At 63.3% G+C, this 13,538-nt stretch overlaps 1 protein-coding gene across 9 annotated transcripts in view; it reads right to left on the bottom strand.

Moving 5' to 3' along the window:
* AGAP3 (ArfGAP with GTPase domain, ankyrin repeat and PH domain 3) overlaps positions 1-13,538 on the bottom strand; it is a gene marked incomplete at both ends in the record, with an annotated part of 54,651 nt that overhangs the window by 20,025 nt on the left and 21,088 nt on the right. For 3 of the 9 annotated variants that reach the window (XM_080701074.1, XM_080701075.1, XM_080701076.1), the window contains 7 exons: positions 3,241-3,399; positions 4,902-5,029; positions 5,159-5,293; positions 5,709-5,850; positions 5,991-6,076; positions 6,232-6,319; positions 6,497-6,555. In XM_080701074.1, coding sequence (XP_080557200.1) covers positions 3,241-3,399; positions 4,902-5,029; positions 5,159-5,293; positions 5,709-5,850; positions 5,991-6,076; positions 6,232-6,319; positions 6,497-6,555 — 797 coding nt within the window. Of the gene's footprint in view, positions 1-902; positions 966-2,671; positions 2,762-3,240; positions 3,400-4,901; positions 5,030-5,158; positions 5,294-5,568; positions 5,591-5,708; positions 5,851-5,990; positions 6,077-6,231; positions 6,320-6,496; positions 6,556-7,630; positions 8,424-13,538 lie in introns of those variants that run through there. The other 6 variants (XM_080701078.1, XM_080701080.1, XM_080701079.1 and 3 more) reach the window with 5 other exon arrangements.

Here is a 13,538-nt window from a genome sequence, read left to right as displayed (position 1 = left end):
CCCTCGGGTCCCAGCCCTCCCTCCTTCCCCCTCCTCCTGGGCAGCCCTAGCACAGGGGCGGCCGGGGCGGCGGGACGGGAAGGAACGGAGACCACGAGTATTCCAACGGGTTTATTACACACGGCACCATACAGAGCAGAACAGGTCACTGAGCCGGGCCCACCCTCACCAAAGAGCAAGGACACGAAATGAAATACCGAGGGCTCTGTGAGGACCACGCAGCTGGGGCTGGGGGCAAGAGAAGGGGGGGGGCGAGGACAGGGGCCTGGTGGGACAGAGGGCTGGCCAGGAGCACGGGCACGACAACGGGGACAGCAAAGGCTGGAAGTGAGCGGGCAGGTGGCCCGCCCGCGGCACAGACACCACACGGCACGTGGCACCGAGCGCGGCCCGAGGGGCACAGTGGATGGAGAGAGAGAGGAGAGAGGCCAGAAGAGGCCCTGCGCCCTGCCAAGCTCCTGGGGCAGAGTCACCCAAATGCGGATCCTAGGAAACGGGGAGGCCAAAGGGGCAAGGCAAGCGGCGGCGGCGTCCGGAGCAGGAGCGGCAGAAGTCCATGCGGGAAGGAGCAGAGGAGGGGAGGGGCAGGAAAGCTCCCCCAGGAGCAGCTGGGCCAGCAGCCTCGTTGCGCTGGCCGGCCGGCCGGTGGGGGCCGAGCTCCCTTCTTCTCCATGCAGCGAGCCCGGCGCAGCGTCCAGCCGGGCCTGGTCCCCGGCAGCCCCAGCGTGGGCTCCGGCGTTCCTAGCCTTCCCTGGGGGTGGGGTTAGTTACAAAGGTTCCTGTGGGTCTCTGGAGCGGGGAGCTCGCGGCCGCTTCTCATCTGAGAGCAGTCCCAGGGCCCGGCCCGCCTCCGGCCCGCACAGGGGAATGTCCAGAGGTGCTGGGTATCACCACCTGGTCTTCTAATTTGGAAGGAGTTGGAAAGGCCTTTTTGTTGATGAAAAGTTGGAAACAGTGGCACATATCTGCAAATATCGAAAGAATAGAGATTTTGGCAAGTTATATTCAAGCCCCGCACAAGTTGGTCAGCAGTGGTGAGGGCAGAGACCCAGGCGCCTGGGGAGAGGCGGCAGCGGGATGAAGAGGAGGTGGAGGCGGAGGCGGAGGCGGAGGAGGAGGAGGAGGAGGCGGCGGCGGCGGCGGCTGCACCCGCTGGGCTGGCTCTGCCCAGCAGTCCATCTCAGAAGGCAGTGGTGGGGTTCACCACTCGGTGGCCCGGGCCCCATCCTCCTGTCTCCCTGGCGGCCGAGAGCCAAGGGCACAAAGGACTGCAACTCCAGCGTAGGAGAAAGCACATGCAGAGGAGCAGGAGGAGCTGGGCGGAGAGCCGCCGAGGAGGAAATCGCCACCCAGCAGCCCAACTGGCAGTCCCTGCCACAGGCCTCTCTGGGCATCGTAGCCCCGACAGCCACAGCCCTCTGCCCCTTGGGCCCAGGGAGGAGGAAGGTGGGTGGGACTGTGGCCACCAGGTCCCCAGACAAAACTGCCAGTGGCAGAGCAGGACCAGCCCACCCGGCCAGCCTGCTGAGCCGAGAGGCCACCAACCACCAGAGGACCCCAGGAGGACAGGATCGGGGGCAAGAGAGGAGACAAATGAGCACATGGAGTCATGGCAGAGACCGGGGACATCACAACCAAGCCCATGGGGGCCGCCAGCCACGGAGGGGCAGGACAGAGGGCGCCCCTCGGAGCAGGTGTGACTCCCCTGGGAAGGATGATGAGGGAGAAGAAGGTGGCCCAACAGCGATGACTGGGGAGGTCCCAAGATACACCCACAGAGACGGACATGCCTCCAGGCCACCTCGGGACCAGAGCACAAGGTGACATCACCATGGAAACGATGGAAAGAAAAGCCAAGGTCACCACTGTGAAGATGGAGTGGAAGGGCCAAGGGAAGGCCGTGCTATGAGCTCGGGCAGCCGGGCGGGAGGGGCACAGTCGGCAGGCAGAGCGCACAGGGGCATGGAGCTGCCGGAGCGCCGCTCGGCAGGCAGAGGGGCCTTGGGGGAACCAGCCATGGGGAAGATGGAGGTTAAGAATGAACTTAGGCAGCGGATGACGGAGGCACGGTGCTGGCGCAGGGTGCGGCAGCGGTGGCCTGACAGGCACCTGGGGGCTCAGAGCAGCAGTGGCAGCAGCAGGAGGTGCGAGCACGAGCACTGGCCAAGGCTCTGCGCATCTCAATGGATGGAAGGAACAGAGATGAGAAGCTGCGGGCTGGGAGGGGTGGGCTGTGCGAGCAGCAGGCAGCCATCGATGAGAGGGCAGTGAGCGGCGCGGGCGGCGGCAGGCAGCGGGCAGGGAGGGTGTGGGGCGGGCAGAGGCGAGATGGAGGAGCGAGGCCTGGGGCACAGGCTCTGCCTGGCAGGGTCCGTGGAGTCCGCCCGGCCGGCTGGGCTTGGCCCAGGCCTAGAGCCAAACCCTGGCTCTCAGAAAGAGGCGCTCGGAGTGACGCAGAGGGACGGGGCTGCTCACCCACCTTGGTCTGGCCAAGATGCCAGTGCCGGTCCAGCCAGGGCCTGGCAGGAGGGCCAGATGGGGAGGACCCGGTGGGTAAAAATGTGGCAGAGAGACAGCAGGCTGGGAGACCCGCGAGCTGAGGGGCTAGCCCCACGCGGGGGGCCTGAGGTTGTTGGGGAGGGCAAGGAGCTCACGAGGAGACGGGACGAACCTGAGCGGGAGGCACGAGGCAGCGTGGTGGAGCCCAGGAAAAGATGGCTAAGCCTTTGTTAAACCAATCACAGCGGTGGGTGGCAAGCATGAATGTGCCCTCGGCAGTGGGGCAACGGAAAAGAGCCGGAAGGCGGATGGGGAGGCCTGGCTGCTCTGACTCTAGCTCGGCCAGCTAACCCTCTGTGTCGCCTTGGGCAAACAGCCTTCTGGCCTCCGGTTCATTAGCTGTTGAATCAAAGGGGTCAGGGGAGTTAGGCCCCGAGTCAGCAATCCCTCCGGCTGACACAGAGACCTGGGGCCGGGAGGGCAGGACGCTGCAGGGGAGCGTGCACAGGGGAGGAGGGCCAGCGGGCACTGTGAGGGCAGCCCCCGCGGGCCAGGGGAGCAGTCGGGAAGATTCTGAGGGCCCAGGTGAGGGCCACGAGAAGCCACGTGGGTCCACGTGTGAGAGAGCGGCTGCAGGAGGCGGGCGTCCTGCTGACCTGGGGCTCCCCGTGCCCTCCTGGCTGGGCGCTCGGCCCTGCCCGCGCAGTGACGGCCGCTGGGCAGGGGAGGGCGGGCACGTACCGTGAAGATGTTGGAGCGCCGCTTGGACTGCTTGCGGATGGGCGTAGGGGTGGAGGAGGCAGCGATGGTCTCGATGCGCAGCTCCCGCTGGCTGATGCTGGGGGTGGAGGGGACTGAGGACGAGTAGTCGCTGAAGGCGCTGCCGCCGCCATTCGTGGCCTAAGGACAGAGAGGGCTGCTGACAAGAGCGCCTAAGGCATGCTGGGAGGCGCCGGCCAGGCCTGGAGGCCAGAAGGATCCAGCCGCCACTGCAGGCCACCAGGGCTGCCTCCATAGGGCAAGGCCTTCCTTTGTCTCGGACGCCTGGCAAGGGGCTTCTGCACCAGCCAGAGAGCTACACCAGATGCCTGGGTCAGCAGGTGAAATCTGGGACCACGCCTGCATACAGCCATGCTGTGGGGCCCTGGCAAGGGAGCAGGCGGCCCTGGAAGATTCCTTGAAGTCAGCGACACACGGCAGGGGCAGAAGGCTGGCTCGCGGGGGCTGTGGGGTGGGGCTGGGCTCGGGGCCTGGGAGCCTAAGGTTCAGGAACAGCCGAGGCAGAGAGCAGGAAGAGCTAAGAGCTGCAGATGAGGAATGAAGAAGAGAAGGAAGAGGAGGCCAGCGAAGCCCGTGGGATGGAGATGGCGCAGGAGTGTCTCTTCCAGGGCTTGGGAACGACACAGGGAAGGCGGGAGCCCACATCCCCCCCCACACACACACCCCGCTACACCAGAGCACCTAGCCTGACCCCCCGCCTCCCTCGAACCCTAGTATATAGGCCAAAGGAGTATAGGGCTGGGCCCTGGCCCACGGCAGCCTTCCCAGGGCAGAGCCACCGCGGAGCTGCCGTACTCGGTCCCGTGCAGGTGGAGGGTGCAGCCCCTCAGACAGCGAAGAAAGACCTACGCCTTCTTCTCCTCCTCCTCCTCCTCCTCCTCCTCCTCCTCCTCCTCCTCCTCCTCCTCGCCTTAAAGGGAGGGGTCTCTAAACCCAACTGGGCTGCCACTGGAAAGCACAGCAGCCATTGGCAAGACTGCTCCACTGAGCCCGCCTGGGACGGCCTAGGCTTTGGCAGACCGTGGCAAAGTGGGGCGTGCAGCTGTAGGACCCCGCACTGGCCCGCACGCCAGGGCTTGCATAGGTGTCCAAGCGGTATCACCCAGAGGGTCCAGACAGGACCTGGCTCAGAAGCCCCCATACTCCACAAACCACTGCGAGCCATTCACCCCTTGGGGCAAGTGCTGCCTGTCGAAAATACAAACATTCCAAAGGGCTGAGCAGGCAGCCCGAGCTCAGCGGCGCTTTCTTCCCCTGGGGAGCACCGCGCTGGGGCCGCGCCCACCAGGAGGGCTGTCAGGCCAGTCCTGCCAAGGGCTGGTGCAAAGAACTTTTTCCTGTACCAGCTGAGTGTGGCTTCCATGGGAAGGAGCCTGTGAGATGACTGAACCCTGCTCACAAGAGCACACGTCCACTGCCTTAGCTGAAGTGGCTGATGGCAGGGCGGGGAGGGGCAGGAGGGAGCAACAGCCACCCCAGGCAGAGTGCAGGCCGAGGTGGGCCGCCCGCAGGCCAAGCAGAACCCCAGCCACGTGCAAGGCTGGGAGGCGGCGGGCAGGCATGAGGCAGCAAAGGCTTGGGACACAGACAGACAGGTTGGGGAGAGCAGGCAGCGACCGCACCTGGTTGATGTGCACCGCTGGGATGGAGGCGGTGGACACAGCCGAGTGGCTGGGTGAGTTAGGCAGAGACTTGCAGGGCCCAATGGCCAGCTGTTGCTTCTTCCGCAAGGCCACCACTTTCTGGGCCACTGCAGGGGACAACACAAGCAATTATACCCACTGGGCAGAAGGGTAGACAGCCCAGCTCAACGCCTCCCACAAAACATGCAGCCCTGCTACACAGGGAGCCTTCCTGCACCCCGCGGGGCCCGAGTTACCGTCCTGGAAGACTCGCTCCACGTTGAGCCCATATGTCGCGCATGTCTCGTAGTAGGTGCAGCGCTTCAGGTCCGTGGAGAGCTTGCGGGCCCTGCTGTCGTCGATGACCCGGGGGTTGGCGGCACTGATGGCGTCTGTTGGGAGGCAAGTGTGGGGTCACTCATGGGGGGCGGAGCACACAGCACCCAGAACACAGTCTGGGCCTTGTTTCATTTGGCTACAACCTCGAGGAATGAAAAGGAGCCAACGACTTAATCTCCGAGTTTCTACTGATTCATCTCAAAAGCTGTGGCCAGAGAAGAGCAAGGAAGAGGCCCTGGGTGACCTGTGGCCACGGGCAAGGAGCCAAGGGAGTGGGGCGGGGGCACGCTCACCCCTGCCCACAGGCTCCCCGCAGGCCCCGCCTCACCCTGTGTGCCCACCAGCACCATGGTCACCTTGCTGGCCCCACCTTGCCCTGTGTGCCCACCAGCACCATGGTCACCTTGCTGGCCCCACCTCGCCCTGTGTGCCCACCAGCACCATGGGCCCTCGCTGGCCCCGCCTCACCCTGTGTGCCCACCAGCACCATGGGCACCTCGCTGGCGTTGCGGAAGCTGCACAGCCGCAGGAAGTAGTTGTACACCGTCTGGAAGCTGATCTCATCCTCCAGGCTGAACACAAACACCACCGCATCTACCCAGGCCGCAAACTAGGGGAGACCAAGCAGAGTTAACGCCTTGCCTGGGCCCAGCAAACTCCCCACGGCAGTGAGCAGCACACCTGGCAGGCCCTTGCCGGCCCAACCGAAAACCTCCGGGGGCAGGCCGCGGACCCGGGCAGGGGCTTCACCTGGAGCTCGGGGGGCCCTCCTTCGTCCCGGATCAGCAACAGGTAACTCTGGCCATCCACCACAATCTCCTTCTTAAACCGACCCCCTAGGACAGAGTGCAAGGTTAGCACGAGACACGGAGAAAGCGCCCACAGGGGCCAGGCAGGGCGGAGACGGAGCAGGAAGAGGGCTTAAGACCCCACACAGACTTCCAGGGTAGAAGGGGTCGCTGGGCTGGGCTGGGCTGGCCTTGCCGCTCACCTTCGGGGGACTCCTCCTGGACATAGGTCCCTGTCAGATAGCGGTGCACCAGGGCCGACTTCCCACTAGACAGGTTCCCCACTATGCCCTGCAGGAGAGGAGGCGACAGGCCAGTGGTCAGAGGCACGAGGGAGAAGGCTGAGCCCGTGGGTGAGCAGAAAGGGGAAGAGTGCCAGAAGCAGCCGGGGCTCAGCCAGCACTGGGAGGGTGCGGAAGCGGGAGAAGCCTGGCCCACCCAGCCAGAGCCCCAAGGCCGCCCACTCACCACTTTAAGCTCCGGCACGGAGCGGCTGAGGGTCCACTCCTGGCTATTCACAAAGGAGTCTGCAAAGACAGAGCCACCCCATCAGGGCCACCTGGGGGCACACACCTGCCCCAGCAGCCGCCACCAGCATCGCCTGTGATGCCCTTCAGCCAACGCCAAAGGACAGCAGCGCCCTCCATGGGCCCCTGAACCTGGCCTCTTGTTCCCTAGGGAGTGGGAAAGTTCTTTCTGAGCCAGAGTGAGGAGAGTCTTCAGGACAGGACTGGGAGCTGAGGCACGGTCCTTCCTGGCCTTAGACCCGAGTTTCTCCTCCTCTTCAAGCTCCAGCAGGTCAGTAGTTCCCACCTGAGCCTGCCTGGCCCAGCGCCTGGGTGTCACACCCAGGTTAGAGGCCACTCCAGCAAGTCTCAGACCAGACCTGAGGTGGGCGGGGCACCTGGCAGGGGGGCCAGCCTCTTCAGCCTCTTGCAAGTAGGAACTGCTCACCCTTGGCAGGGTGGGGCCACCCACCACATTCCTGAGCCAGGCTGAAGAGGGAGCAGCCTACCTGGCCCTGTTCTGCAGGGCAGGTCCAATGAGGCCATATCGACCTGGCCCTGCCCAACGTCTTCCCAGCTCCTCCTCAGCCAGGAGACCCGCCTCCTGCTCCACTGTCTAAGTCCACCCCAGCACCCTGGCTCGGCCTCAGGCGAGTCCCTGAGAAGGCAGGGTGCCAGCGGCTGGGTGCCCCCTACAGCCCTGCAGGCTGCCATGCGCAGCCCCTAGAGGGCGCCGCGGGCGGCCCAGCAGGCCTGTGCCAGGCAGCATCTGCGCCTCCTCCCGGCTCCCAGAGGCACCGGCACTGCCCCCAGGTAGTTTCAGAGTAGTTATCACCACCAGGTAGGTCTCCAGGCAGGCAGTCCCTGGCTCCAGCTGCAGAGGCAGCCGGAGGGAGAGGTCAACAGCCGCAGCCTGGGACCATCGGGGTCTGGTGGGGCCCCTTCCCTTCCTGGGCCTCAACTCTGCCTGCGCCCTGGCCCTCCTGGGCTCCGGGGCAGGGAGGCGAGGGCGTGCACAGCCTGCGGCGCGGCGGCCTGCAGCGGCCCGGCCTCCGGACACCCTGCGGGGCGCGCCCGGCTCCCCGCGCACCCTTACCGCGGGGCGCGCCCAGGGGCCCGGGGGCGGCGCGGCGGCTCCAGGGCGGCGCGGCGGCGGCGGCGGGCGCGGGCTCGCGGCGGCGGAGGCGGCCGGTGAGCAGCCGCCAGAGGCCGGCGGCGGCGCGCGGGCGGCCGGGCTCGGCGGCGCGCGGGGCCTCGGCGCCCAGCAGGTCGCGGCGGCCCGGGAGCGCGCCCAGCGAGCCCGCGTCGCCGGCGCTGCGCGTGCGCGCGCGGGGCCCGGGGTCGGCGCGCCGGGGCTCGGCGCCGCGGCGCAGGCGGAAGCTGAAGCTCTTCCTGAGCGCGGACAGGCCGCGCCGCGGGCCCCAGCGCTGGCTGCTCCAGAGCGCGGCGCCGCGCAGCAGGCCGCTGCCCGCGCGGCCCAGCCCCGCCGGCGCCTCGGCCGCGCGCTCCAGCCGGTTCACCTCCAGGAACGTCATGCTGGCGGGCCGCGGGCGCGGCGGCTCCCCGGGCGCGCGGGCGCGCCGCAGCGGCGCGGGGCTGGGCGCGGGCGAGCCGGGCCGGCCCGAGGGCGCGGGGCCCCGGCGCGGGCGCAGCAGGCCGAGCAGCAGGCCGCGGGCGCCGCCGGGCGCCGGCCCCGGGCCGCCCGAGCACACGCTGCGCGGCCGCGCCGGCTGCTCCTGGGCGGCGCGCAGGGCGGCCTGCAGGGCGGCGGCGGGGCGGCCGGCCGGGGCGGCGCGCAGGTCCAGCGAGTCGGAGACGCTGAGGGCGCGGCGGCAGGCGGCGGGCCGCTCCCCGCTGCGGCCGTCCCCCGGCGGCCAGCCCCGCTCCATGCTCAGGGCCGGCTGGCGAGCGCCAAGCCCATGGCGAGGGGCGCGGGGCTGGGCCCGGGCCGGGCCGCGGCCGGGGGCGCACGGACCTCCGGCCTCCTGGCACCAGGTGCGGGCCAAGCGAGTCCCTCCACTCCTCCACCTCGAAGCCGGCAAGCCCAGACCTGGAGCGGCTGGGAGCCGGCCCAGCCAGGAGGGAAAGAGAGGCGGCAAGTCTGGCCTGGAACACCCAGGAACGGCGCGGGGGAGCCCCGGGGAGCCCGCAGAAAACAGGAAATTCCAGCCAGAGCTCCTCCTAGGACTGGCCAGGTAGGTGAGGAGCTGTCATTAAGAGCAGGCCAAATAAATAACAGTCCCCGAGTACACCACACGGCTCGCACGGATTTGGAGAAAAGAGGACAATTTTCATGCTCCAAAGGAAGAGTCGCCAGAAAGACCACGGACGACGGGAGACCAGAATCGTTACAAGCCAAAGTAGGAGCAAGGGGGCCATCCTCTTCCATCTCTGGGCCTCAGTCTCCGCACCTGTGAGTGAGCTTGGACTAGTGATCCTGACGGTTCTGGCCCAGGCCTTCTGAATCTGCAAGAAGCTGCGGGGTGCTACAGCTGGCTGCTGTGAATGAGTGGTTATAAAATTCAAAAGATAGGCATCTGTCTGGACTGGGTAAAGCATCCCTTTGCCTGAAGGCACTGGAACAATCCAAAGAACCTTCAGGCCCAGACCAAAGTACTGGGCGAGATTCCCTCCACACCGCTGCCTGCTGAGTGTCCACGGGGACCCGGTACTGGCTGGAGCCTGACACTCTGTAAATGAGAACACCCCAAGCTCGGAGGCCCTCCGAGCTTCATGAGTAGGGTGCATCCAGAAAACCCAGGCTCTCCACCAGGGGCAGGACTTCCACACTGTGAGGCACACCACACTGTAACAGCACTCCTTTCCCAAGTCCCCCAGACAGCCAGCTCGCCATAATCCACCAAGTACGACCAGGAGCGCCAGGGGCAGGTCAGCAGAAGCCATTTCAGGTAGTGGCCAGGGATGAGGGCTTGAGTTTCCTTGAAAGAGCTCACCCTCCCAAGTTTCCTCCTCCCATCCAACTGGACTCCCAAAGTCCCTTGCAGTTTTAGAATTCCATGGTCTGTCAGAAGCAGGAGAAGATAAAAGCAGCATTCCTGAGGGGCTGGGGTGGGGAAGCCTGGGTAGGCTGGGCCTCTCCTCTTAGGAGGGCGGAAAGGAAGGCTGGGAACTCCCAAGTCCTGGGCTGGATCTCTGGGGCATGCAAATCTTCAAGGGAGTAGTTATTAACAGTACTGGGAAAGGCTGCTTCGCTTATTCCCCTGTAATAGACGGTTCCACAGAGGAGCTGTTCCCAGGATCCTCAGGCAGTCAGGAACACAAGCCCGCACTCCCGGCGCCGCACATTTTCACGTTTAAGTCTGCCAGCCTTCCCGAGCCACAAAGGACATGGTAGTCTTTCTGCCTCGACTTACCTATCTGCACCTGTCCACATGTCTGCTCTCTCACACACACCTAGAGCTTACACTTCGTCAAAAGAATAAGGCTGGCTGGGCAACTTAGTGAGACCCTGTTTCAAAATAAAACATCAAACAGGGCTGGGGGCATAACATGGAGGTAGAATGCCCCGGGCTCAATTCCCTCCCACTCTCCCCAAAAGAGGAGGAAAGCTGACCATTCACAAGCCCAAGCCAAGGAAATGAAAGCAGAAGGCTGCAGCTATGGGAGCCAGTGTCTGGGGACTGGGAGGACGGAGGACAGGGGGCCCGGAGGCTGGGGCACTCTAGCGTCTAGCTGGCGCGCTCACTGAATAGCAGGAGGAAGCCGGGTGTGGTGGGCACGCTTGTGATCCTAGCATTTGGGAGGCTGACACGGGAGGACCGAGGTTCCTGGCCAGCCTCAGCTACTTAGTAAGGCCCTTTGCAACCCAGTGAGACCCTGTCTCAAAGAATGAAAAATAGGGCTGGGGGTGTAGTTCAGAGGTAGAATGCCCCTGGGTTCCATCCCCACTATTGGGGGGAAAAAATACCCCACAAAGGCAAGCAGCCAGAGGCAAACACCTTTTCCTCGTGGGTCAGCCCAGGTCAGGGAAGAGGTCTCTTCCGACAAGATTTTGCTCCAAAGACATGCAAGCAAAAAAAATTCTACCCACTGGGCCTGCAGCTTTTAGGCTGGGAAAATCTTGAGGACCAAAACCCCATAAGCTGGCTCCGTGGCGCAATGGATAGCGCATTGGACTTCCAAAACCCAATAAAACCAGCCTTCACAGCTAGGTGTGATGGCACATGCTTATAATCCCAGTACTTGGGAGGCTGAGACACAAGGATCACTGGTTCAAAGCCAGCCTCAGCAACTTAGCGAGACTGTTTCCAAATAAAAAAAATAAAATGGGTCTGGGGGTATAGCCCAGAGGTAGGAAGCCCCTGAGTTCCATCCCCAGTACCCCCTCAAAAAAAGAAAAAAAAAAAGAAAAAAAGAAAAACAGCTCTTGGGTCCACTCTGTTCCTTTTAACCATCAAATGCACCAGCAGTGCCGGGCATGGTGGTGCATGCTTGTAATCCCCGCGCTTGGGAAGCAGAGACAGGAGGATTGCACAGGCTCACCCCCAGTACCACCACCAAAAAAAAAAAAAAAAGCATCGGCTGCATTTGTGAAGGTTTCTGGGGACTTAAAGATGAAACACTTTCTCCAGGCCAGGCTTGGTGGTACACGCTTATAATCCCAATACTTGGGAGGCTGAGACGGAAAATCACAGGTTCTCAGCCAGCCTCAGCAATTAAGTGAGGCCCTCTGCAACTTAGTGAGGGCCTGCTCCAAAAAAATAAAATAATAAAAATAAAACAGGCCTGGGGGTGTAGCTTAGGGGTAGAATGCCCCTGGGTTCAATCCCCAGGAAGGAAAAGAAAAGAAACTTCTCCCAGGCACCTGCAGTGTGGACTGGGAGGCAGGAGGGACACAAGGTCCCCAGGGTAGAGTGCAGGAGCTGAGCGCCTTTTCTCCTGACTCTCGGGCACTGGGGCAGAAGGGCTGACTCCATGGTGCCCGTCTGCACTGGGCCTGCCCTAATAAGGTACACACAGGTGTGTCTGGGGGTGGGGGGGGGTCACTACACAGAATAAGAAGGATCCCTGGGCCGGGTGAGGTATGAGACACTGCCCAGAGAGGGAGCGCTGGTCCTGAGGAAGGGAAGGGGCAGCTCTGCACAGGAAGTCCTACAGGCCAGGCACCAGGCTCCACCTGTCTATCGCCTGCTGCCTTGATAAGCCCTGGGCTGCGCCACGCAATGCCTCGGAAGGTGGAGGAATGCCCACTTCTTTTCCAAGATGGGGACCAGCTTTCTCCTGGAGGCCACAATTTAGCTGGCTCAGCAGGAAAGGGCTTCGGGCTTTTTGGGGTGGCCTGCGTGGTCCCAGAGCTGCAGCGGCCTCTGAGCCCCGTCGGGCTCTTCTTGCCCACCAGGTGGCAGCAAAGCATCTTCCATTCCCGGCAGACAGGCGGGCGGGCAGCTGGACTCTGCTGCCCTCAGAAGTCAGGCACACCCAGCTCCCCAGGGCTGAAGCACCTCTGAGGTCCCCAAAGGCCTGCGGGTGGGGATAGCCCGAGGGCAGAGTCCTCCTGACAAGCTGCAGCAATTAACTCAGGTGCCCTCGCCTGGCACAACTCCCAAGCCCAAGCAGGCGAAACCAGGCCTGTGCTCCTGGCTCTCCACTCCCAGCCCCCTAGCCAGTCCTGCTGGCTCTCCCTCCTAAGTGGGGTCCCCTGCCTTCCCCACCCCACGGGCCTCCACACCAGCCTGCTGGTGCCCGCCCACCACCTGCCAGCCGCTTGCTTTAGCTTTTTGTTGTTGCGGTCCTGGGGATGGAACCCAGGGGCATTCTACCCTGGAGCTATACCCCCAGCCCTAATTTTTTATTTTTTATTTTGAAGCAGGGTCCTGCTAAGTTGTGGAGGGCCTCACAAGATGCTAAGGAGTACTCTCACCTGAGCCTCTCAAGTACTGGGATTATAAGTATGCGCCACCATGCCCAGCTTAGTCCATTTTCTTGACTTTTTTATTTTATGTATGTATGTATGTATGTATGTATGTATGCATGTATGTATTTTGGTAGTACTGGGGTTCCTGGAAACCCTTCTACCTCCGGGCTACACTCCCAGTCCTATTTTATATTTTTATTTGGAAACAGGGTCTCTTAAGCCAGCAAGGGGCTTCGAATCTGCGTGATCCTCCTGTCTCTGCCTCCCAAGTGCAGGGATTACAAGCGTGCGCCACCATGCTCAGCTGCTCTTGACTTTTTAAAACCATGACCCTGTCACCTCCAGCAAAGCCCCTCAGTGGCTTTCAGCCCACGACACCCCACTCACTCCCTTCCAGGCCCTGTGTGCCCCAGCCTCTCTTGGGCCGGACTTGTCCCCGTCCCCCGCCTACACTTGTGCTCGTCCTAGAGGTCCCTGGATGCCAGCTGCAATTCCTTCTCTCAAAGACCAGCAATTCTCGTCGGTGACCTCTCTGCCAACACTGTCCAGCCCTCGCCCTCTCGGGTGCTGTCCTTGTGGGTTCCGTGTAGGCTCAGGAAGGGGTGAAGGAGTGAATGGTGTGAACTGAGCTTGGGCTTTCGTTCTGTGGGGAGGAGGAGAGGCTTCAAGGAGATGGTTCCCGGCTGGAACAGCCTGCTGCCATGACTGAGTCACAGGAGAAACGACGTGCACGGCCCCCACGGGCTCGGGCTCATGCTGGTGAGTGCGCCTGGAGTGCGGAGAGCAAACCCAACAGCCTCTGCCTCCATGAAGCCTTGGCTGTCAAACAAGGAACCCCGTACTCCTGGTGGAAACCGCTGCAGAGATCAGAGAAGTGAAGGGAGGGTGGCTTGGGGCCTGGTGGCCTTGCAGCTGCCGGGCAGGGGAGGGCCCGGAGAACACAAGAGAGATTTGCACTTGTGCCAGCAGGAGCCGGGCGTGGCGGCGCACTCCTGCAATCCCAGCATTCAGCAGGTAGAGGATCGCAGTTTGCAGACAGCCTCGGCGAGGCCCTTCTCAACTCAGTGGGACCCTGTCTCACAAAATAAAGACTAAAAGATAGGGCTGGGGGCGTAGCTCAGAGGTAGAA

The sequence above is a fragment of the Muscardinus avellanarius genome (assembly GCF_963383645.1).
Source record: "Muscardinus avellanarius genome assembly, chromosome: 9".
In the NCBI taxonomy this organism is placed as follows: domain Eukaryota; kingdom Metazoa; phylum Chordata; class Mammalia; order Rodentia; family Gliridae; genus Muscardinus; species Muscardinus avellanarius.
The sequence above is the reverse complement of the archived record's forward strand: the minus strand, read 5'-3'. Positions and strand labels throughout refer to the sequence as shown.